We start from the raw sequence: 27,052 nt of genomic DNA, 5'->3' as shown, positions 1-27,052 counted from the left end.
TATAGGAAATGTTCATTGGGAGGAACTATCCAACAATGTATGCCACCCAAGTTTCCTACCATTGAGAGCAATTTTGGCAATCTCTGCTCCTGTGTTCAATTTAACCGAATAAGGACCAAGCACCATAAATATACAGTGCTTGGCCCTGGCCTTTAATCCCATGCCACAGTATGAATACCATGGGGGATTAAAGCTCCTACTCCTGTATTCTCATGGGAGCAGGTTGGTTCCTCAGATTTCAACGACAATTGAGGATCTGGAGGAGAAGACAGAAACGTTTTTCAACCACTTCTGCCTACTCTTTTGTGGGCTACATAATGCTCAATGAGCACTATGTAGTGAATATAGACAGCAGAAGTGCCGCTTCTGCTATTTGACTCAGTGATCATGTGATCGCTGAGTGCCCCCTGGCACATCAGCGCTGCAGGTTCCTAGCTGACCCAGATCAGCTCTGCCAGGGATTATTGTCACTACTGGGGGATGTTTTTTCTTGTAACTGGGACTCCTATGGAAGCACCAGTTATAGTGTAAAAGTGTAAAATAGTTAAAAAAAAATGACAGTGTGAATATCTTAAATAGGTCTTATACTATGTCACGGGTACATGGATATTAAAATGAATAGTTACAAACATCAGTTTAAAAAAATTACTGAATAAAATAAAAATATATATTAAAAAAAAAGAAAACAACCTGAAAACAACTGTGGACTTATCTGTCCAGTAATCTAAGACTCTACAAATTATATATCTAAATGTCAGAAACAAAATGGGTAGCCAATCCCTGTACTTTAGTGTTAATATACTAATTTTAGAAATACACAACTATAAAGTTTAAAGCATTTCGGGCCAATTATAAAACAAAAAGAAGAAAAAATATTCAGTGAAAAAAGTTAATAAAAAATAGTCCTATATGTCACTAAAAAAAGGGTCTTAAAACTACCACACGGGTAAAATTCCTAAAAAAGTGTCTGGTCCTTTAGGACCAAAACACTTTGGTCCATAAAGGGCTAAATAAAGAACGCATGAGATTAATTGTGAGATCTAGGAAACATTATGGTAACTAGCTAAATCAAATAATTTCAAAACACTCGAATGGAATTTGTGTACATATTTGCGAATTAAAACAATTTCATCTTTTGATGATCACCACAGAACCCAAGCAATAGACTTTCTTAATTTGGGATTACACTTTTGGTCATATTCCCCATTGGAGTATATGAACGTCAAAAAAGGAGATCTATTACAAGATGTGATACGGACGGGTGTGGAGGCATATGGGTTCTGTATGGTGTCCTGCGGCATATTGGTCCACATTTGCTGTAATTGTGCCTCTAGATCGTACAAACTTGTAGCCTGTCGAAGCTGGCATCCTAGATAGTGATCTACATCTCGCAACCGGGCAGGCCAAAAAAAGTGTGGTAATGTTATGGAAGAATTTAAGGGCATCCTGAGGCTGGTCTCCTTGTGTGCACGCCCTATCACATTCACTGGTCCCAACATCTCCTAACAGCTTAGTAAGAATGGCCCAGGTGGTGGGCAATTCGTTTATATGACCATCAAACTCTGTTAAGTGGGCAAAATCGTTTTGATTGCATTGTAGAGGCGTCTAGTGATCAACAAGCTCTACACAAGCTGAAAAAGAGGTCCAATACACACAAGTAGCCTCTGAGAGCTTTTTTATAGGTGAAGGGTGGAACCACTTTTAGAGCCATTGTCTTATTTCACCACAACTTTAACCATTTACATATCTGCCTGAGATGTAACTAAATGCTGAGTTTTACTGCAAAACAACAATAACTTCTAGGGGCTGGATTTTTTTGAACCGAGGGTGGATATATTTATACAAACACACACACATATATATATGTATAGACATGATGCTGACATATTTCTTTGAACCAGAAGTGCCACTGGCACACCTACCCAGCATCCTATTCCTTAAATGATGCTGTCTACTGCTCCCCACATCACGTTTCCCTGTAATTAGCTAAGGGATTGTGGCATTACCATGGTTTGCTAATGTTACAAGCCAGCACAAGGTCAAAAACAAAAAAGGGTGCCTATTGTATTTCAGTAGGGGACAGCTCCCCCTTCTAAGTGAATGTTTATAGCTGTATAAAACAGGCCTCAGGAAAATGGAAAATATATTCCTGAATGTTGACTCATCACATCATTGTTGATTAAGAACATAACTCATCATATGCAAAAATAGAGGGCCTCGTGTGGCGCAGAGTTAAGACAACAAAATGCAGCCCTAAGCTCTCACTCACGACCTGAAGGTTGCGTGTTCAATCAGGCTCCAAATTGACTCAGCCTTCCATCCTTCCGGTAAAATGAGTTGCCAGCTTTAACCATATTACCTGAAAGCGCTGCAAAATAAGTTGGTGCTATACAAAAACAAGTCCCTTCCCTTATTAAATGGAGTCACTCACCTGGTGTTACAGAACGGACAACAACTGGTTTTTCACTCCCTGCAACAAATCCAAAACCAAGAACTGGATCTCTCCTCATTTCCACATTTCTCGGTGTGGGAGGGTTAATTTGGCAGCCTTCAATTCGGGGGTCTTCAAATGTCGAAGTTTGTGTCAAGTGACTGTGGAAAAAACATATCATACTGTTCAGCTCTTTTGTTTGTAGACCGATAGAACAGAGATCACTCACAATCCTATAGTACATTGTAAAGTAGCCATATTATTCCCATTAGTGGCTTGCTCATTATTTGTGTTCTAGAATTACACATTTAGCATCCAGGACATGACAGAAAGTGTTAATTATCTGAATACATTTAGCTCTGAAGAAACTGTGCGTTATACTTCATTAAAGAGAATCTGTTGGTGTGGAAAAAGCTATACAATTAGCAATTAAGATTAGAAACTTATACCATGTCTTAAAACTACAGTACACTCACAATTCTCTCTAGCTCATATGCAGTGACTGGCTGCTATGTATTAAGTCAAAATAAGCAAACAACGGTCATAAATGCTAAATTTTTATTTGGCTTTAATATAGCAATTGATACCATTATAAAGACTATGTAGACTTGCATATATCTCAATTCCCTACTATCGTCAAGATAAAGGCCCATTTAGACATAATAATTATCACTCAAACACCATCTTTTGAGCAATAATTCTTGTGTCTGAATGTGCCCATCTTTCCCTGTTCGGCTGAACGACAGTTTTCAGTTCTGCTTGAAAATCATCATTCAGCAGAACAGCTGATAAGCAGAACCGCACGCTGTGTCTGCTGTCCATGGTGTTGAATTTTTCACGGGGAACCCGTGGCTGAATAATGGATCTAATTACAGAGTTCAGACCTCCTGCTGAGTTCTGTAACAGCTCCCAGAAGCTCCTTTGTATGCAAATTAAGCTAATAAAGTACTAATAGCAATTAGTGCCTTTTAATACTTTATGCAAAATGATCGCTGATCTTTCAATCTTTTGAAAGATATCTGTGTGTATAAATGGGACTTAACAAACCTGAAAATTAAGTCAACGCAAACACAAATGAGAGAAATGTTAATGTTCGTGAGTTAATGTTTGGTTTTTGTTTGAGATGTCTTTACAAAGGCAGAACCAGAGTGTATGGGGGATGAGCAATTATTAAAGGGGTTCCACGAAAATCAACTTTTATAACCTATGCCATTAAAAGTCTGATCGGCAAGTGTCTAACGAATGATCCCAAGAATGGGGGTCCCATGTCTACCTCTCCCCCTCACTGCTGGCTCAATGCACCCCTGCAGGGAGAAGGAGATTGAGTGGAGTAGCGATCATGCATGTGCAGTGCTCCTCTATTCATCTTCAGTGGGGCTGATGGAAATAGCTGAATACAAGTGCTTGAATATCTCCAGCAGTCCCAGTGAAAATTAAGGGGGAAGCACCACTTATGCTCGACTTCCACTCCATTCAATCTCCTCCTCACTGCAGGGGCTGGAGGATTTTAAATCCCCGCATCCTGATAGATCAGCAGCGCTACAGGGCCGGGGACAGTGCCAGAAGTCGCCGCTAAGCCCCGGCAGCCGTCAATGGATTTCAGGGAAGGGCTTAAGCTGTGTGTATGGGTGTTCATCTAGAAAATGTAGTTGCAACGCTTGATTTAGCCCTTAAGATAAAATAATTGCACGTGTTCTCAGAACTCAGTATGTACAACGTTACCTTGCTTTCCTTTATATTATCTCAGATTTCTGGGGATATTTTTTTTTATCAGTGAATCTACTTGTGGCCATGCATTGCTTCCCATAAATGCATATAAGCTGTTACTTGTATGCTTTTATTTTTTAGATTTGTCTCTAATTATTGATGAACATGGGATGAACAGAATTCTCATGTCATAGACAGCTTTGATAAATCATTCTAAGATAAAAAAAAGGTAATTGAGCTACAAAATTAAGATAATGCATCACAGAAGGGGAAATAAAAAATTAAAAACAATCACAGAAAATGCCCGTTACTTACTGACTGAGGAGTGAATATGGATGCATCCTCCTCTCACCATGCAGGTAGCTGACTACCAAATGGAGGCGCCAATAACACCTGTACTGACTGAGGAGTGCATATAGATGCATCCTCCTCTCACCATGCAGGTAGCTGACTACCAAATGGAGGAGCCAATAACACCTGTGCAGGACACCGATAAGACAGCCACTCACACTGCCTCTTGATAATGAGGGGGGTGGATGCTTGGCGTAGTCAGCTACCTGCATGGTGAGAGGAGGATGCATCTATATGGACAAAATTAAGAAAGGAATTGGCTTCTGTAGGAATAATACCGCTGATACCACTGCAGGCCAATTTATGAATATAGATGAAATTAAGAATTTCTCCTACTACAATCTTCATGAAGACAAGAAATGTAAACTATCTAACTACTTTGAGAATTCTTTCATTTTGAATGCTGTTTTAGATCATCAGCAGAGTATGAAAAGGCAGCAGATATGAACCTGTTTATCATTGTGGAAAGCCAAATGAAAGCATACACATCTTTTATCAGATGGATATTGGTGGTACAAAGGATTCTGCAGAGTGCACTTCAATTATATAGAAATGTTGAAGTAGTATTGTTCGTCTGCAGCAACGCATATTATGAAAGTGAAGCATTAGCGAATCAAAACATACTGGGTCTTTCCATTTCCAAATGGAATAGATTGTATGGTCTGCCTGCTTCTGTCTAGGCAATGTTTTACTGGTACATTTCTAATTACTGGTATGTTGTTAATATTATGGCTGTTCATGTCATGAAGGAACACACAGCAAGGTGAATTTGAAACACTTCGTACAGACATACAGAGGCATAGCTACTAAAATCTCTACCAAGCAGCAGTTTAATGTAGATTATATATTTTTTTCCTATTTTTTATAATGGGGGAAAAAGAGTAATCGCTGAAACAAATATAAGGTTGCATTTTCTGCATATCTGATGTGACTTAAAATTTCTTCTAAAAATTGCTTTCAAAATAAAATCTCTTAGGATTTTTTAAATCCTGCGACTAAAAATCAGCCATGCAGCAGATGCTCACATTTTGCAATATAATGTATTCAGCAATTAGTTTCTCTATGTGCTTCATTATTTTTGCACAGGGTATCATCACAAGGTGAATGTGCTCATTGGATTTTATATATATATGTGCTTCATCCAAGCATGTGCCCATGTATATAAATAGTAGAGGGCCTGTAGATGCGCTTGGTAACCAAATCTCTACTGTATATTCATTTCTTAATCCTAGACTTCCTTTGAATAGTAGCATATAGTATCCAGTGCTAAAGAATACTCCTAGTCTTTTATTTTGTGATTAAATATCTATAGACATGTTTTACATAGGATATATTTTGAATTAGTCATTGGATGAGGAAACAGAGAAACTAAAGAGAACCCATTTATAAGAGACAGCGCTCCAGCTCAAAAACCCACAGAGGTATAGCCAAACTTAGAGAAAAGGTAGGACTTACCCGGTGCCAGTGGGATAACCCAGGGGAAGGTTTCCCACCAACACCTCCACGTCCCGGTCAGCGTGTAACAAATCCACAAATCAGATGGTCCATGGGTATAGTTCCAATATCCCGACTTATAGACAGGAGAGCTTGCCCAGCCAATCGTACCTCTAAGTGGGGTCCGACCATTAAACAGAACATCAGAAGAAAAATAAGTAAAAAGGGGCTCAGTGCTCTAGCAGGAAAAAACCCAATGGGAAGCTGAAGATCAAATTAATGATCTTTAATATCATAAAATCTTGTACAATGCGTTTCGTCGTGAACACCACAACTTTTTCATGTACAATAGACATAAATTACATCGTTCAACATATAAGTAAAATCAGGGACTTACATCCTCAGCATGCCAATGGTCGATAGTCGGGAGGCGTCCGGAGTGTGTGCAGACCACTTCCGGGTGTCGTGACTAGCCGCGTGACGTTGGCACGCACGCCTGACACGCACGTTACGTCCTGATGGAACGCATACATCGGACCCTCTGGATATCATGCCAGTATAATTGATTTCAACAAAAGTTGCTGATCGTCTGGGCAGAGCATAGGTTTCACTGGACCCGATGCACACCCTTAGGGCCCGTTCAGACGTGCGTATGCGCTAATGCGCGTGCACATGCGCGCGTTTTAACGTGCGCACAAAAATGCGCGTGAACGAAGGTCCGTGCTTTACATATGCGTGTTAGCAAATGTGATGTTGGCTGCATGGAGCGCATGGAGCGCATGAAGATGCGCTTCATACCTTGAGCTGTATCAGCATCCCAGCCAATATACACGGCGCCAGTATTTTAAGTATTGATAGTTGTAAGACACACGATTTCTTTGGCGCCCCAGCGAACTTTGGATTACTAAGTTTCTGCCTTTATATAACAGGCTACACATCGTTTATTGGTGTTTACAACCAAACACATCCGGAACACAACATGGAGTGCTTTATGCAAAGGGAAAGACACAAAAGCATTTAGCTTTAGCATTAAAAAAAAAAATTTACATTGCTGTCTATTGGGTAGTTCACACGAGCGGACTCGCGTGCAGCGTGTCCCATAGGAGCCAATGTTAAGAGCAGCGCAGTACAGAGCAAACTGGTACGCATGTCCATTATTCGTTGCTGCGCGCGTTCGCACGCACTAAAAACACGCCCATGTGAACACTTCATAGGATCCATAGTTTTATATAGGAGCGCAGTTTTGTGCGCGCGTATATGCGCGCGAAAACACGCTCGTCTGAACGGGCCCTTAATGTCTACATTGTATTGCATTGGAAATTAATAAGATAATAAAATATTCAAATATTGTTGCACTTAATGAAATTGTCTATAATAAATGTTTAAATATTTAGGTGCGTCCTTCCAGTTGTTTTACTACACATATAGACATAGTGAAATGAACACTAAGGCCTCCTTCCCACGAACGGATTTCCGCCGCGTAATTCGCGGCGAAAATCCGCTGCGTTGCACGCAGCTATTAGGTTCTATTGAACCTAATAGCTCAATGCTCACGATGCGTAATTCCACCGCGGAATTACGCACCGCGATTTCTCCCGTCCTCACCCGCAGCATGCTCTATTTTCTGCGGGTGAGGACGGGCTGTACGCACTGACGGCTTCCATTGCAGTCAATGGAAGCCGTCCATTCACGCTATCTCCCGCTGTAACCAGCGGGAGATAGCGTGAAAAAACGCTTTCCCGCCCACCGCCGAGCGTCATATGACGCCAAATGACGCGGTCCGGCCGCGTCACGTGACACGGCCGGCCGTGCACGTGACACGGCTGGTGACGCGAGAGCGGTGGGCGGTGACGAGCGGTGACGAGCGGTGACGAGCGGTGACGCGGCGGTGGTGGGCGGGGAAGCGATTTCACGCTATCTCCCGCAGGTAAGTATAGGGGCTCTGGGGGGCGCCGTGACGGGCTTCACTGCGTAATATTACGCTGCGGAGCCCGTCACGCTCGTGGGAAGGAGGCCTAAGGCAAACATTGCCCTTATGATTATTATAAAAATACTTGCGGAAAGCATACAAATATATAAAAATATAAATAAATAAATATCACGGTATCAGAATGTATAGCTACAATGGTGATTATAGAGTGGAGATCATAAAATAATTATAGTGATAATAATAATGATTAGGGATGAGCGAGTATACTCGCTAAGGCACTACTCGCTCGAGTAATGTGCCTTAGACGAGTATCTCCCTGCTCGTCCTTTAAGATTCGGGGGCCACCGCGGGGCGGGGAGCTGGGGGGGAGAGCGGGGAGGAACGGAGGGGAGATCTCTCTCTCCCGCCCGCTCTCCCCTGCTCCCCACCGCAACTCACCTGTCAGCTGCGGCGGCCCCCGAATCTTTAGGGACGGGCAGGGAGATACTCGGCTAAGGCACATTACTCGAGCGAGTAGTGCTTCAGCGAGTATACTCGCTCATCCCTAATAATGATCAATGGGTCAATATATAAATTTATAGATTTTTAGACCCCACGTATAACATTGACTATATATATATATATATATATATATATATATATACATAATATATATATATTATATATATAATATATATATGCATATATATGCATTGCGGAATATGTTGGCGCTATACAAATAAAGTTTATTATTATTATATGTTTTCCAACACTTTTGGAGGTTTCCTAGGAGCCCTTTAATTGATCAGTAATTGATCAACGAAACGCGTTGTACAAGATTTTATGATATTAAAGATAATTAATTTGATCTTCAGCTTCCCATTGGGTTTTTTCCTGCTAGAGCGCTGTGGGAGATGGCCGATAGGTTCACCATTTTGCATGTATTTTCTGTACTTTTGTCAACTGTAAAGATACTATATTTGTCTATAATGTAAACCTCTGGGGGAAGGGAATATCGCCCCCCCACCTCCACAAGAATTTAAGGAGCAGTGCTTATTGTCCATAAACTGGTCAAGCCGGTTCTAACTGGCAGAAACCTTTCTAGGAATGTCTTTGTCTTGGTCAAGCAGAGAGGAGAAACAGGATGTTCTTCTCATGAGACCAAATTCAAGAATGAACTGAGCGTGCTCACCGAAGTTCCTCCCAGTTGGATGACATCACAAGCTACCTCACAAATACCTCCCTCTGAGAATGACCTATCAGCTCACTACATAATGTAACTGTATCTTAAATTACTTCACTTCCTGTGTTGAAACTTATTTAAGTTTTACCCACGCTTAATAAAGGCAGAGTCTTTTGGGACACATGATGGTCAGACGTGTGGTCTTTGAAAGGCTCTCCAGGCCTGCAAATTATTTTTATCTAATTTGGACCACACAGTATATCGAATAGCGATAAATTGCGCCAACAGCACCGAGTCCCTTTTTACTTAGAAACTAAAGAGAAGTTTACTATTCCAGGATAATAAATAATTTGCATATATCAAATTTCAGTTCCCCTTCCATTAGCATTAGCTTAGCCTTTAAGCCTTAAGGCCCTTTTACATGGGCCAATTGCACAAGTGCTGACATCACTGTTAAAGTTGTTAGCGCTTGTGCAGAGCATTCAATCTGAAAGACTTGCTGCTGACTTGTGGGCTTCTCGCTCAGCGCTTCACCTCCTATTGGAAACATTTACATGGAATGAGAAGCCAGCAAGCCAACAAGGTTTTTAAAGCTGATTGAAATGTCAACTTAAACAACTGCAAACAACACATAAGCAATTTTTTTGCTTTCACACTGAACGATTATTGCAGAATATTATTTATTATTTAAGAAATTTTGAGCAATAGTCGTTGCGTGTAAATGGGCCTTTAGGATCTATTTACACTGTGTTTCCAGTGTACATTGGCAGTATACATCAGGGGGACTTCCAATATATACCCCCAACAAATGCCTCACACATATGCCACTGGGCTTCAGTGTTAAAAGAATGTATATTGTGTCATATTCTTTTTTTATGGGATGCCTCTGAATGGAATAACACATGTATTCCATACTGTTGAAAAAGGTATACCAATGTTTTCCAGCCTGACAGATGCCAAGAGTATATTTAAACACACATTTTCATGCATAAGCCAAATGGAGGGGGAGTACAGTGTGAATAGACCAATAGAACCCAATGCAAAAGCTACACTAGGGCCCTCTAAACCACTGTTGTCACACGTTACTGTAGCTAGGACATTGTTATTTCATTGCCTCACTTCTTGAGATCAGTAAACTCAACCTATAGAACCTGAATTTTGGTTGAACATTTTTAAAAATTTGGTTCGGCAAAAACCCAAAACTCAGGCAGAACCATAAATTAATTTAGAAAAAATCTTGGTAGTGGTAGTTCCTCGTTAACAGATGAGTGGTTAGCATGTTGCCTTGCAGTGCTGGGAACCTATGTTCAAATCTGACCAAGGACAACAGCTGTATGGCATTGGGAAACTCCATACAGATGTTGTCTTTGGTCAGATTTGAACCTAGGCTTCCATTACTGCAAGGCAACATGCTAAATACTGAGCCACCATGCTTTTTTCTTCTCTGGAGGAGGAGGAGAAGAAGAAAAATAACAACAAGACATAAAGGGAACATACAAGCTCTATGTAAATGTTGTCCTTAAATTTGAACCTAGGACCCCAGCACTGCACTGCAAGGCAACAGTGCTAACCACTAGGATACATACATTGAATAGGATACACCACCACATCACTGTTAGAAAGTGATCAGTACTTGTTTTAGGGGGTTTTAAGAACTTCAGGTTCAATTCAAACTAATTTGTCCTGAACCAAAGTTTTGCCAAGATTCAGCGAACTGGCTGAACTGAACTTTTGCAAAGTTTGCTCATCTCTCTTTTTCTCTCTTATGTGGTTGGGTGACATATAGACTTCCATGATGTTTGGGTCTAGTTGTGGTTGCTATCTTTGCAATCCCAATAGTGTTGGCACTTTGCATTAAGTGTATTGGCATGTTCTTTTCACATTTTTGAAAGTGTCACTATTCAAACAAAGTCATTTCTTCTTTGTAACCTCATCCCAATCAGTAATGACTGCAAATATGACTTTTTTTTACAGTGGCCATTCAGAAGCCTTGTTGTAGAGTGCTATGTTTCAAAGGCGCTCTAGAATAAGTGCTTCCCTGAAATGTACTTACCTAATATAAAATACATTTTATTGCACATAATTTACATTAAAACAAAAAAAACGTCCTTATTAGATATCCACATGACTGTCATACAGTAACTTGAAGAGTTAATTTACCAGTTAACATTATGAAATGTGAATAGTATAAAAATAAACTAACAAAAGAACAATGCAAAATATAGCTGTTTTCTATGTTTGAACAGCAAGAACATTTTAATCCGACTGTAATTTATATTTACCCCAAATAGAGCCAAAAAATGCCAAATTCTCACGCATAAAACAAAGCCTCATACAGCCAGCTAAATGAAAAAATAAAGAACTTGGCTGCTAAAATGAAAAAAAAAATGGCTGGTTTAAATGACCCCGAATGCATCCAGGAGAAGGGATACAATATACAATATACTAATTTTTAACAGTCAGTTTTCAAAGAAAACACATTTGTAATCCCTTCTTTGCTAAACTTTATCATACAATATATGGTTTTAAAATAACTAATATCTATTTATCTATCTATCTATCTATCTATCTATCTATCTATCTATCTATCTATCTATCTATCTAACCTACAAGTAGAGGAGTCTTTTAAAAATTCCACAGTAATTGTTACAGAATATTATTCATCGTATCATTGATATAGCCAAAATATGAAACTGAACACCCTCTATAATAGTGGTATCTTCTCATGTGGCAGAGAAACCTTTGGAGCTTTTCAGGCACCGTGGCCCATTTGTGAGTCCTACTGCTAGTGTATACGCATAGCAGTCTAGTGCTGACATCACACTCTTATGAAAGCTGCCTGTGCTGTAATTGGTTGCGATGGGCAACAAAAACAGATTTTATTTTAGGTTACATTCACATAGGGCGTAAATACTGCAGAATGTTCGCTGCATATAAACCTGCATCAACATCCACACTGTAGGTGCAGATTTTACTAGGAATCAACTGCATATCCACAGCTGATTCTAGTTGTTGCATCTCCCCCTCACCTAGAAATGCATGGCGTGGTCAGCGCACCCCAGCACAGACTCCTCAGCAGTCTGTAGTGAGCGCTGAACTGCTATCAGGTGATTCCACGTCCATATAACTTCAACAACAAGTTCATATCCTGGTTCATATCTGCATTAATGGTGCAGATTGTGACGCACCAAAAATACATAATGTTACAGCCAGCTTTCAGACCCTGCGCAGGTCCAAAAGCTTGCATTAACATGATGTATTTTTGTTAGCCATTAAAAGGTATCATACCTACAAGATTACTTGATTTCTCTTACTGAGAACAAGAGCAGTACATGTTATGGGCGCCGAAAGACCAAATATCCTTTAGCCAAGTGCCCGGAAATAGTTCTGACAGACACAGAGTCCTATAAAGCTGGTGCCACCTGTCTTTATATAGCAGACAATTAAACAGTTGGAGCTGCCCATACTTTTTAGATGATACTCTCTCCTGGTGGTCTGTCAAAAGCATTCTGAGCCCGATCCCCTTGTGTGCATGTTTTTGCATATCTACTTGAGATGTAACTGCATGCCACATTTTGAAGCAAAAGACAACTCCTTAAAGGTGCTTGATTTTTTTTACAAAGAGTGTTAAGTGGTTTTATGCATCATCTTTTTGCATAAAAACTATTGTAGATTAAATAAGGCATATAGAAACAATTAGCACACTCTGTATTTCATTCTTTTGTACTGCTATTTTCTCCAACGCACCATTATATTTTGTGATAGGCCTATTTAGTTTGGCAATCAATCGAAGGTCATTTTTCAGCACCCTGGGAGAATTTGGTTGACACCATCTGGAAGAGCATATGCTGGAGAAAAATGACTATTTGGCTTTGAAAAATGCATCACAGTTTAAGGTAATGTCAAGGAGTGTATTTCTAAGCGATTTAGACTACTTCAAGATACAAGACATATTTTGGAATGACATTTTTGAAGTGAACATAGCTTAGTGTGTGTTCATTTTACTAATCACCATGCTGAGCATAAACTCATTTACTTTTAGCTTCATTTTTAATTATCTAATATGAGAAGTAAGCCAAATGGAACCAAACTATGCAAATATATTATTTTGCACATAGTGGAAGAAAAACAAATGTGCAGATAACAGATAGCAGAAATATGTATTTTTTCCATCTACAGCTGACATATATTGTCAAGAAGAATATCAGGATGCTTTATATTACACTTTGGGTGATATTACACACAGGTCTTTTAAAGGGAAAAAAAACCTGCAGTTTTTTTGGGAGGTTTTTGATGTCATTTTTTAGGTCAATATATAAAATAATGATTTTACCAATTATACTATACACCCTCCATACAGTGACGATTTCCCTCCACCCTGTTTCCTTCTAAAGCTACAAAGATTACTACTGTTTTTATATGGAGGGCTCATAAATATTCTCAATTGGATAACATTGCCCCTTACATGTCTAGCTACTTTCTTACTAGAGGAGGAAAACACGCACTTAAAAATAGTCATTGGTTTTGTACCCAACTATGTAGTGGCCCTTCGATTAGTTCCCTATTAGTGTTGATTGAACCAAACCAGTTTTGGTTCGAACTTTGCTAAGACTTTGGTTTGGCATGAACCTGAGCAGAGCTTTTAGAAATGTTCTACCCAAAACAGGGTTCTATTGGTTTGGTTCACTCAACACTGGTGTATAACACTGTCATAAGAGCCATTAAAGCCCTGCATGATACTCTCAAGGTGTTGTCCATGGCTTTTATGGCTCTTAGACAGTGTTCTACACTAGTTTTTGAGTATTGGGAAACCTCTGGCTCACTTCAAACTAATTCAGTCCGAACTGAACTTTTTGCAGAAGTTCAACAAACCGGCCCAACCAAACTTTTCAAAAGTTCACTCATTACTATTCCCTATTCTTTGGCTTCCTGTGCATTGATTTCCCAGTTTGCTCCTGATTTTCATTATTGGTTGTATCGGTTTGTCCTTGGTTTCTAGAGCCCGTTCACCTGAATTATCCATTAAAAGTATTTATGTTTTCAATGCAAGATGGTGAAAAAAGCTATTGTCAGTTGACAAATACTTTCCAAGGCAAGGCATTATGTTGGAGGCAGGCTTATGCTATTTTTTTCAGACAGACTATGAGCCTTCCTTAGGTCCCTTCCATGAGCAAGCCCAACATTTGACTCTTAGCAAATATCAAATTGTCTTATATTAAATTTCGCCTCAAAAGAGGCACGGTGTCTTATTTGTTTGTTTTTGTTAACATGTAGCCTAGCTAGGGCTTATTTTCAGGGCATTGCTTATATTCAAACCTCCCTCAAAAAATGGAGTAGGTCTTGTTATCAGGGTAGGTCTTATTATCGGGGAGACATGGTATAACTATAGACCTCTGTGTTTCATACTACCTTGTATGCCAAGCACTTTGTGATGCTTACGTTTAATTTCATAAATTTGGAATATAGTAAGTTTCTATTAAATATTATTGCATTTTTTATTTATAATTGTCATTATATTAAATGTACACCTTATTTAGGTATTTATTATTTAGGTATTAATAATATTTGCTTTAAAAAAAAAGTAAGAATTTGGAATACCTAGCATTCTAATATCTGGTAAGTGAACTGGAAACGGATTTGTTAGATATAATTAATATACTGGTACATTGTGCCTTAACAGAGTAACACTCATTGATTAATTACTCTGTCTTCTGCATTTGCTGGAACTGTTAATCTTGATGATTTTAAGATTGGAGCAATTAACTAGACTTTTGTTCGAAAAACAAATCTACTGGGATATAGAGTCTAGATTAGGATCATCAATACATTTCAACTAAAAACGTGCATTTAGATAAATTTGACTATTGCTGAGATTTTCTTATTTTCAGGAATACCTGCTTTGCATGCACCATGAACAAACAAAAATTCAGCATCTTACGGTGCAGGTAGACGAGTGATTTTTCAATGCATGTATAGGCGCTGGGGGAAAAAATCACACATCGCGTGTAGAAAAAATCGCGTGACCGGGTGCATATGTCCTAGCTTTTGCAGGTGTGAGTTTTTAGCGCATGTAAAATTGGACATGTGACTGCTTTCAATGGAAAGCATTGGTTCTAATAGAGCCGATTTTAAATACATGCACTAAAAAACTGCACCCTTATCGGCGCCTGTGTTACTGCAGGAAGAAGACGGCCATACCTCAAGACGGACGTCTCTCTGCAGCGCCGGGAGAAAGAACATGTGACCGGCTTCATTGCAGGTCATGTGTTCTTTCTTCGGTGCTGCAGAGAGACGTCCATCTTGAGGTACGGCCGTCTTCTTCTGGCAGTGAGGGCTCAGTCACACGGGCGAATTAAATGAGTCATCTAGGCTTCTTTCACACACAGACTTTTTGTGGCGTTTATTTTGCCCCTAAGAGATGCATACAAAAAAGGCAACCATTTTTTAACATTTTAGAGTGGCATTTTTTTTCTTCACCGAGACAGAAAAAAATTCCCTAGAGGAATAACTGGATCACCGAGGGAACCACTAACTAAGAAATAAAATATAGCCTTTATTAATTAAATTAAAAAGTGTAACAAATATTAAAAGGGCGTGTTTTGTCTCTTTATACGTAGCGTGCCTGTCACGACCAATAGGCACTTTACCAATGATGTAATACCTTGAACCGGTCTTATTAGAAAAAACCACTAATAGTGTATCCTGATAGTACCTTTAAGCTATATACACCTGGGGGGTGAGTACCCGAGTATATGCTCAAATGGATATGATAACACTATTATCACCATATCATCTATCCCATTGGGGATAACGCAAAAGGTAAGATATGTATCCTTTATGGTGAGATGTAGACAAAAAATCGTCTTTCAATAAAGCCCACACGATTTCGTCAAAACACTTGTTCAAGGTATACGTTCATCTAGTATGCGATTGGTGGTTAAAGTATACTGCTCACCATCTGCATACAAGAGAATTGCTGCTTAGTGCTTATTAACAAAATGCACTAAGTACTTATAACCCCAACAGTGGCACCCAAAGGTCATAATTAGACCCGGTACCACTAACAATTTATAAGTTATAAGTGACTATAAGAAGAACCAATACAGAGGACAGGACTAGATGTTAGTCCACAGCAAATTGCCCAATGATTGGACTTCTGTACGGTGCTAAACCCGTGTAGATAGCACATATGGAATCAGTGTCCAGGAGCAGGACTGGTTAAATAGCGTCACAAACACTCCTGACACTTGATATTAACAAGCTGATTAGCTCTCCAAACGCTCGAGAAGGATGAAAATATAATCATTAAGCCCTCCGATAAGGGGGGCAATATAGTATTGATGGATCGTGAGACCTATAGAGCAATGTGCCTTCGGATACTATTAGATAAATCCAACTATCAGATCCTGAAAGAGGATCCTACAGACATCTTTCTCACGGAACTTAGAAATATTCTGATGCAAGCTAAAATGGATGACTTGATTGATGCCAAAGAATTTCAGTATCTATTCTCCTCAACACCTCAAATAGCGACATTCTATGGCCTACCTAAGGTTCACAAGGGCCTGACTCCGTTAAAAGGCCGGCCCATCGTTGCAGGCAATGACAGCCTGACACAAGGAATCAGTACTTACCTAGATGTCGCCCTAAGACCATTTGTTGAATCGTTACCGGCTTATATTAAAGACACAACGGATGTCCTTAAAAAACTGGAGGACGTTGTGTTGTCCCCGGGTACCAAACTGGCTAGCCTCGACGTAGAGGCTCTGTACAGCTCGATACCTCATAGCGGGGGACTCAAAGCCGTAGAATACTACCTGAACCAGAGGGGCACACACCTTAAACAGCACAACAATCTGTTAATGACCCTGTTGTCCTTTGTCCTCACAAAAAATTACTTCCTCTTCGAGGGGAGGTACTTCCACCAGCTCAGGGGTACGGCTATGGGGAGCCCTTGTGCCCCCAGCTATGCCAACTTGTACCTGGGCTGGTGGGAGGAGACCACCGTGTTTAGTGAGGACAATGAGACCTGGACCCCATTTATAGATCTCTGGGTCCGGTTCATTGACGATGTGCTCATTCTCTGGACAGGGGAGATTGATGACTTCCATCGTTTCGTCAATCACTTGAATACCAACGACCTAGGACTGTACTTTACGGCCGAAATTGATTCCTCAAAAATTACATTCTTGGACCTTGCCATAACCAAGATGCCGGACGGATCTCTGCAGACATCCATATTTCGAAAAACTACGGCAACCAACACTCTGTTGCACTGGGAGAGTCATCATCCCACCTCCCTTAAGTGCGGGATACCAAAGGGACAATTGATTCGCACGCGGCGGAACTGTTCCTCTGACAACGACTTTTCGATTAAATCTCAGGAGATGAGTAGGAGATTTAGTAATCGTGGCTATCCTGCAGAGGTAATAGAGAAAGCTAATATCCATGCTAAAAACCTAAAACGAGAAGATTGTCTAAGACCGAAGAATAGAGTTGAGGGTGATGCAAAGATCCGGATTATTGGCACTTATGACGATCAGTCCAATGAAGTCAGATATATTTTGAACAAATATTGGCATATACTGTGTAAAGATTCGGACATTATTGAACATCTTCCGAATAAACCCCTGATTACGTACAAGCGAGGACGCAATTTGAGGGACCGATTGGTCCATAGCCATTTTTCAGCTCAGATACCAACAAAAACATGGCTTGGTTCGGATCTCCCTAAGGGCACATTTAGATGTACAGGATGCAAGGCATGTAGGTATATCAAACGAGGTGATAGTTTTTCCAGCTCCTCCACCGGCATGACGTACCAAATAAAGGATTTCATTAATTGTAGATCCAGCGGCGTCGTATATAAAGCCACTTGTCCATGCCCACTGGACTACGTAGGCAAAACCATCCGCCAACTACGTAGACGTGTACTGGAACACATTGGGAATGTCAATCGTGGGGACAAGACAAGTCTTGCAGTCCATATAAGGGATGTACACAACAATGATCCTGATTGCATCCAGTTTCAGGGAGTTGAAATTATTAGACCAAATGGAAGAAGAGGCAACATAGATAAAATGTTGCTACAAAAGGAGACTCGGTGGATCCACCGTTTAGATTGTTGTAGTCCGAAGGGGTTAAACGACCAACTATCGTTTTCTGCATTTATATAACCGCTTGATGTAGTGTAGCAGACATGCAGTATTCTGCTTTTAGTGGAACAATTGATCTGGTTTATGGTATATATTATGCCTTTGAGCTATGTTACCAATGATTACTAGTATATTATGGTATCGCACCATTATTTCCACCACTGGTATGTGTGGGGCATATAATGTATGTGTGCTTGCTTTGATGCATATATTGTACACTATTTTCTACATTTTGGTTTTCTACTGTCACCCTCTACTTGTATCATATATCAGGGTGGCAATATGGTAGACTGGTCGTAACTAAATAATCCGGGGACAATGCTTGGACGCCAATATAGGGGTCCCAGGTCCATAATTATATTCATCATGTCTAATGGAGTGTATTTGTTATTAGCTGTATACTATAATACTTACCTTCTTCCATGCACTGGTATATGCCTTTAATTGTTCATTTATGCATAATCCATACAGTAATGGTTGCTGGTCGTTACAAAAAAATCTGGGACCATGGTAATATGTGAATATATAGGTCCCAGATCCATAAGTAATTCCATCATGCTGTAATGATTTGTATTGAGTATCATCTATATGCACCAATACTTACCTGCTTCCATGCATCAGTATATGCTGTTTATGCTGCTAATATAATTAACTGCAGCTACTGTATCCATTTCCCGTTTTACACCTGTACTATTATTGTCCTGTTTGGGGCTGTATTGTGACCCGCTTTCCCCTGTGCACGATGTGCGCCGGCTCTGCATAGTGTCTGGGTGCCGCTGCGTCTGCCGGAGTCCTGGTTGGCGCTGGTTGGCATCCATGAACGCTGTGCGGTCCTGCGCATGCGCGGGATCTCCGTTATCGCGAGATCCCGGTCTGATAAGTGACAGGAGAGGAAACACAGCAGATTGGCTGAGCGGAGACGAGCCCCGTTACAGGGGGGCGTGGTTTGGTCTTCTTAAGCCCTGTCATCTGGGCTACGGACCATTGCTGCTCATTTGTATACAGCCGGTCAGGCTGTTCACTTCGCTACCCGTTCATAGAGGCTAGTGTTGCATTGCAGTCACATCCATCAATGGCTGCTGCAACACTTGGCTAAATTTGTGATGCAATTTCTTTATCTTGTTATTGCAATCCAATAGACCATCCTGATGATACAGCTTATGTGTTATAAGCTGTTGAAACGCGTAGATGGTATTGTGCATAAAATTAAGTGATCAGTAGTGTGACTGTATGTTGTGGTCACTTACTACTATATGACCAAGTGGGCTAATCAGCTTGTTAATATCAAGTGTCAGGAGTGTTTGTGACGCTATTTAACCAGTCCTGCTCCTGGACACTGATTCCATATGTGCTATCTACACGGGTTTAGCACCGTACAGAAGTCCAATCATTGGGCAATTTGCTGTGGACTAACATCTAGTCCTGTCCTCTGTATTGGTTCTTCTTATAGTCACTTATAACTTATAAATTGTTAGTGGTACCGGGTCTAATTATGACCTTTGGGTGCCACTGTTGGGGTTATAAGTACTTAGTGCATTTTGTTAATAAGCACTAAGCAGCAATTCTCTTGTATGCAGATGGTGAGCAGTATACTTTAACCACCAATCGCATACTAGATGAACGTATACCTTGAACAAGTGATTTGACGAAATCGTGTGGGCTTTATTGAAAGACGATTTTTTGTCTACATCTCACCATAAAGGATACATATCTTACCTTTTGCGTTATCCCCAATGGGATAGATGATATGGTGATAATAGTGTTATCATATCCATTTGAGCATATACTCGGGTACTCACCCCCCAGGTGTATATAGCTTAAAGGTACTATCAGGATACACTATTAGTGGTTTTTTCTAATAAGACCGGTTCAAGGTATTACATCATTGGTAAAGTGCCTATTGGTCGTGACAGGCACGCTACGTATAAAGAGACAAAACACGCCCTTTTAATATTTGTTACACTTTTTAATTTAATTAATAAAGGCTATATTTTATTTCTTAGTTAGTGGTTCCCTCGGTGATCCAGTTATTCCTCTAGGGAATTTTTTTCTGTCTCGGTGACGAACTTTTTGCAAATATGACAGGCTTTCTATCTAGTTCTATTAACACGGCCTCCTGGCTTATGGAGGCCAAAATGGTATTTTCAGACAGGGAAATGGATACTACATCACAAATCACCTCTTTGAATCAGGCTTTTAAAAATATAACGAGAACCTATAAAGACTTTGTTAGAGTCTGGTGGGAAGTGCAGGCTCTCACTAATTACCTGGAGAACAAAATTGTTCCCAGGGGCCTCAGAATTCACATCATGCCCCCCCCCAAACTGAGGAATACAGAATTCATGAGTAGATGGGAGAAAGAATCGACGGACAGCTCACTAAGATTGATGAATCTCCTCCTTGAAGAGGAGAAGATCAACCTAGAGAAAACAGGTAAAACTCTTGAAGAATTAATTAAAGAAGGAAAGAAGTTTTCTGCTGAGGCGGACTATGAGAAAAGGGAGAACTCCTTAAAACTGACCATCGAGAGATACACTGGATTCCTTAAGGAGCGCAAACATAGTCAGTACCAAAGAGACTTGCGTGACTTTACCGAAAATAGGGCTTACGAAGCTAGACCACCTACTGAAAGTGAACTTAGTTCATCAGAAAGTGACCATTCCGCGAGTGATTATTCGAAGAGAGGCGGCTATGGTGATAAAAGAAGGGGCAGAGGAGGTCATAGAATGAGAACAAGGGGTAGAGGAAGAGGTAATAACAATGAGAGTCAGCATCATTTTTTAGGGCAACCCATCACACATTACATGACGCGAAATCGGGGCCTGTTAGAAACGTCATCATACCACCAGACCTAGTTATACCATCAACGTCTGTTAGGGATAATGCCGAGAATGTCGCTGAGCTAACCACTAAGGAGAATGAGTTACAAGTCATAAATCTGTCATCCAGGAACTTGACCAGACAAGAAGAATCCGTGATTAAGAAGGGTTTGTCGTTCATCCCCACTAATAAATTTTGTCTGTTCGAATGGACAAAAGACATCGCTTTATTCTTAAGAAAATTGCGATGGAAAAAGCACTTTGCCATTCGTGATAGAAAAAAATGTTCTGAATTAGGCTTGGACCATCAAGATCTGGAAGCCATTTTAGCCCTGGAAGCCCTGGAGAACGAAAATATGAAAGACCCAAGTAAGGGCCCCTTCACCAACTTAAAATCCAAGAACACGAGTTTACCTCCATCTGGTGATTCTCCTTATATAGAGATATTTGAAACAATGGTGATTGAGGATCTTGAGAGGCTTTCTAAAAGTAAAAAGTATAAACATCAAAATCTTACTTTTGGGGAAAAAAAGGCTCTCCAAACGCTCGAGAAGGATGAAAATATAATCATTAAGCCCTCCGATAAGGGGGGCAATATAGTATTGATGGATCGTGAGACCTATAGAGCAATGTGCCTTCGGATACTATTAGATAAATCCAACTATCAGATCCTGAAAGAGGATCCTACAGACATCTTTCTCACGGAACTTAGAAATATTCTGATGCAAGCTAAAATGGATGACTTGATTGATGCCAAAGAATTTCAGTATCTATTCTCCTCAACACCTCAAATAGCGACATTCTATGGCCTACCTAAGGTTCACAAGGGCCTGACTCCGTTAAAAGGCCGGCCCATCGTTGCAGGCAATGACAGCCTGACACAAGGAATCAGTACTTACCTAGATGTCGCCCTAAGACCATTTGTTGAATCGTTACCGGCTTATATTAAAGACACAACGGATGTCCTTAAAAAACTGGAGGACGTTGTGTTGTCCCCGGGTACCAAACTGGCTAGCCTCGACGTAGAGGCTCTGTACAGCTCGATACCTCATAGCGGGGGACTCAAAGCCGTAGAATACTACCTGAACCAGAGGGGCACACACCTTAAACAGCACAACAATCTGTTAATGACCCTGTTGTCCTTTGTCCTCACAAAAAATTACTTCCTCTTCGAGGGGAGGTACTTCCACCAGCTCAGGGGTACGGCTATGGGGAGCCCTTGTGCCCCCAGCTATGCCAACTTGTACCTGGGCTGGTGGGAGGAGACCACCGTGTTTAGTGAGGACAATGAGACCTGGACCCCATTTATAGATCTCTGGGTCCGGTTCATTGACGATGTGCTCATTCTCTGGACAGGGGAGATTGATGACTTCCATCGTTTCGTCAATCACTTGAATACCAACGACCTAGGACTGTACTTTACGGCCGAAATTGATTCCTCAAAAATTACATTCTTGGACCTTGCCATAACCAAGATGCCGGACGGATCTCTGCAGACATCCATATTTCGAAAAACTACGGCAACCAACACTCTGTTGCACTGGGAGAGTCATCATCCCACCTCCCTTAAGTGCGGGATACCAAAGGGACAATTGATTCGCACGCGGCGGAACTGTTCCTCTGACAACGACTTTTCGATTAAATCTCAGGAGATGAGTAGGAGATTTAGTAATCGTGGCTATCCTGCAGAGGTAATAGAGAAAGCTAATATCCATGCTAAAAACCTAAAACGAGAAGATTGTCTAAGACCGAAGAATAGAGTTGAGGGTGATGCAAAGATCCGGATTATTGGCACTTATGACGATCAGTCCAATGAAGTCAGATATATTTTGAACAAATATTGGCATATACTGTGTAAAGATTCGGACATTATTGAACATCTTCCGAATAAACCCCTGATTACGTACAAGCGAGGACGCAATTTGAGGGACCGATTGGTCCATAGCCATTTTTCAGCTCAGATACCAACAAAAACATGGCTTGGTTCGGATCTCCCTAAGGGCACATTTAGATGTACAGGATGCAAGGCATGTAGGTATATCAAACGAGGTGATAGTTTTTCCAGCTCCTCCACCGGCATGACGTACCAAATAAAGGATTTCATTAATTGTAGATCCAGCGGCGTCGTATATAAAGCCACTTGTCCATGCCCACTGGACTACGTAGGCAAAACCATCCGCCAACTACGTAGACGTGTACTGGAACACATTGGGAATGTCAATCGTGGGGACAAGACAAGTCTTGCAGTCCATATAAGGGATGTACACAACAATGATCCTGATTGCATCCAGTTTCAGGGAGTTGAAATTATTAGACCAAATGGAAGAAGAGGCAACATAGATAAAATGTTGCTACAAAAGGAGACTCGGTGGATCCACCGTTTAGATTGTTGTAGTCCGAAGGGGTTAAACGACCAACTATCGTTTTCTGCATTTATATAACCGCTTGATGTAGTGTAGCAGACATGCAGTATTCTGCTTTTAGTGGAACAATTGATCTGGTTTATGGTATATATTATGCCTTTGAGCTATGTTACCAATGATTACTAGTATATTATGGTATCGCACCATTATTTCCACCACTGGTATGTGTGGGGCATATAATGTATGTGTGCTTGCTTTGATGCATATATTGTACACTATTTTCTACATTTTGGTTTTCTACTGTCACCCTCTACTTGTATCATATATCAGGGTGGCAATATGGTAGACTGGTCGTAACTAAATAATCCGGGGACAATGCTTGGACGCCAATATAGGGGTCCCAGGTCCATAATTATATTCATCATGTCTAATGGAGTGTATTTGTTATTAGCTGTATACTATAATACTTACCTTCTTCCATGCACTGGTATATGCCTTTAATTGTTCATTTATGCATAATCCATACAGTAATGGTTGCTGGTCGTTACAAAAAAATCTGGGACCATGGTAATATGTGAATATATAGGTCCCAGATCCATAAGTAATTCCATCATGCTGTAATGATTTGTATTGAGTATCATCTATATGCACCAATACTTACCTGCTTCCATGCATCAGTATATGCTGTTTATGCTGCTAATATAATTAACTGCAGCTACTGTATCCATTTCCCGTTTTACACCTGTACTATTATTGTCCTGTTTGGGGCTGTATTGTGACCCGCTTTCCCCTGTGCACGATGTGCGCCGGCTCTGCATAGTGTCTGGGTGCCGCTGCGTCTGCCGGAGTCCTGGTTGGCGCTGGTTGGCATCCATGAACGCTGTGCGGTCCTGCGCATGCGCGGGATCTCCGTTATCGCGAGATCCCGGTCTGATAAGTGACAGGAGAGGAAACACAGCAGATTGGCTGAGCGGAGACGAGCCCCGTTACAGGGGGGCGTGGTTTGGTCTTCTTAAGCCCTGTCATCTGGGCTACGGACCATTGCTGCTCATTTGTATACAGCCGGTCAGGCTGTTCACTTCGCTACCCGTTCATAGAGGCTAGTGTTGCATTGCAGTCACATCCATCAATGGCTGCTGCAACACTTGGCTAAATTTGTGATGCAATTTCTTTATCTTGTTATTGCAATCCAATAGACCATCCTGATGATACAGCTTATGTGTTATAAGCTGTTGAAACGCGTAGATGGTATTGTGCATAAAATTAAGTGATCAGTAGTGTGACTGTATGTTGTGGTCACTTACTACTATATGACCAAGTGGGCTAATCAGCTTGTTAATATCAAGTGTCAGGAGTGTTTGTGACGCTATTTAACCAGTCCTGCTCCTGGACACTGATTCCATATGTGCTATCTACACGGGTTTAGCACCGTACAGAAGTCCAATCATTGGGCAATTTGCTGTGGACTAACATCTAGTCCTGTCCTCTGTATTGGTTCTTCTTATAGTCACTTATAACTTATAAATTGTTAGTGGTACCGGGTCTAATTATGACCTTTGGGTGCCACTGTTGGGGTTATAAGTACTTAGTGCATTTTGTTAATAAGCACTAAGCAGCAATTCTCTTGTATGCAGATGGTGAGCAGTATACTTTAACCACCAATCGCATACTAGATGAACGTATACCTTGAACAAGTGATTTGACGAAATCGTGTGGGCTTTATTGAAAGACGATTTTTTGTCTACATCTCACCATAAAGGATACATATCTTACCTTTTGCGTTATCCCCAATGGGATAGATGATATGGTGATAATAGTGTTATCATATCCATTTGAGCATATACTCGGGTACTCACCCCCCAGGTGTATATAGCTTAAAGGTACTATCAGGATACACTATTAGTGGTTTTTTCTAATAAGACCGGTTCAAGGTATTACATCATTGGTAAAGTGCCTATTGGTCGTGACAGGCACGCTACGTATAAAGAGACAAAACACGCCCTTTTAATATTTGTTACACTTTTTAATTTAATTAATAAAGGCTATATTTTATTTCTTAGTTAGTGGTTCCCTCGGTGATCCAGTTATTCCTCTAGGGAATTTTTTTCTGTCTCGGTGACGAACTTTTTGCAAATATGACAGGCTTTCTATCTAGTTCTATTAACACGGCCTCCTGGCTTATGGAGGCCAAAATGGTATTTTCAGACAGGGAAATGGATACTACATCACAAATCACCTCTTTGAATCAGGCTTTTAAAAATATAACGAGAACCTATAAAGACTTTGTTAGAGTCTGGTGGGAAGTGCAGGCTCTCACTAATTACCTGGAGAACAAAATTGTTCCCAGGGGCCTCAGAATTCACATCATGCCCCCCCCCAAACTGAGGAATACAGAATTCATGAGTAGATGGGAGAAAGAATCGACGGACAGCTCACTAAGATTGATGAATCTCCTCCTTGAAGAGGAGAAGATCAACCTAGAGAAAACAGGTAAAACTCTTGAAGAATTAATTAAAGAAGGAAAGAAGTTTTCTGCTGAGGCGGACTATGAGAAAAGGGAGAACTCCTTAAAACTGACCATCGAGAGATACACTGGATTCCTTAAGGAGCGCAAACATAGTCAGTACCAAAGAGACTTGCGTGACTTTACCGAAAATAGGGCTTACGAAGCTAGACCACCTACTGAAAGTGAACTTAGTTCATCAGAAAGTGACCATTCCGCGAGTGATTATTCGAAGAGAGGCGGCTATGGTGATAAAAGAAGGGGCAGAGGAGGTCATAGAATGAGAACAAGGGGTAGAGGAAGAGGTAATAACAATGAGAGTCAGCATCATTTTTTAGGGCAACCCATCACACATTACATGACGCGAAATCGGGGCCTGTTAGAAACGTCATCATACCACCAGACCTAGTTATACCATCAACGTCTGTTAGGGATAATGCCGAGAATGTCGCTGAGCTAACCACTAAGGAGAATGAGTTACAAGTCATAAATCTGTCATCCAGGAACTTGACCAGACAAGAAGAATCCGTGATTAAGAAGGGTTTGTCGTTCATCCCCACTAATAAATTTTGTCTGTTCGAATGGACAAAAGACATCGCTTTATTCTTAAGAAAATTGCGATGGAAAAAGCACTTTGCCATTCGTGATAGAAAAAAATGTTCTGAATTAGGCTTGGACCATCAAGATCTGGAAGCCATTTTAGCCCTGGAAGCCCTGGAGAACGAAAATATGAAAGACCCAAGTAAGGGCCCCTTCACCAACTTAAAATCCAAGAACACGAGTTTACCTCCATCTGGTGATTCTCCTTATATAGAGATATTTGAAACAATGGTGATTGAGGATCTTGAGAGGCTTTCTAAAAGTAAAAAGTATAAACATCAAAATCTTACTTTTGGGGAAAAAAAGGCTCTCCAAACGCTCGAGAAGGATGAAAATATAATCATTAAGCCCTCCGATAAGGGGGGCAATATAGTATTGATGGATCGTGAGACCTATAGAGCAATGTGCCTTCGGATACTATTAGATAAATCCAACTATCAGATCCTGAAAGAGGATCCTACAGACATCTTTCTCACGGAACTTAGAAATATTCTGATGCAAGCTAAAATGGATGACTTGATTGATGCCAAAGAATTTCAGTATCTATTCTCCTCAACACCTCAAATAGCGACATTCTATGGCCTACCTAAGGTTCAC

The 27,052-nt window shown here is 40.7% G+C and overlaps 1 protein-coding gene across 1 annotated transcript in view; it reads right to left on the bottom strand.

Moving 5' to 3' along the window:
• FRMPD4 (FERM and PDZ domain containing 4) overlaps positions 1 to 27,052 on the bottom strand; it is a 454,050-nt gene that overhangs the window by 109,290 nt on the left and 317,708 nt on the right. The window contains exon 4 of the mRNA XM_066578028.1: positions 2,432 to 2,592. Within this exon, the coding sequence (XP_066434125.1) occupies positions 2,432 to 2,592 (161 nt within the window). The remainder of the gene's footprint in view (positions 1 to 2,431; positions 2,593 to 27,052) is intronic.

Source organism: Eleutherodactylus coqui, chromosome 1 (genome assembly GCF_035609145.1).
Source record: "Eleutherodactylus coqui strain aEleCoq1 chromosome 1, aEleCoq1.hap1, whole genome shotgun sequence".
Taxonomy (NCBI): Eukaryota; Metazoa; Chordata; class Amphibia; order Anura; family Eleutherodactylidae; genus Eleutherodactylus; species Eleutherodactylus coqui.
Note: the sequence above shows the minus strand (reverse complement) of the source record. Positions and strands in the feature narration are given on the sequence as shown.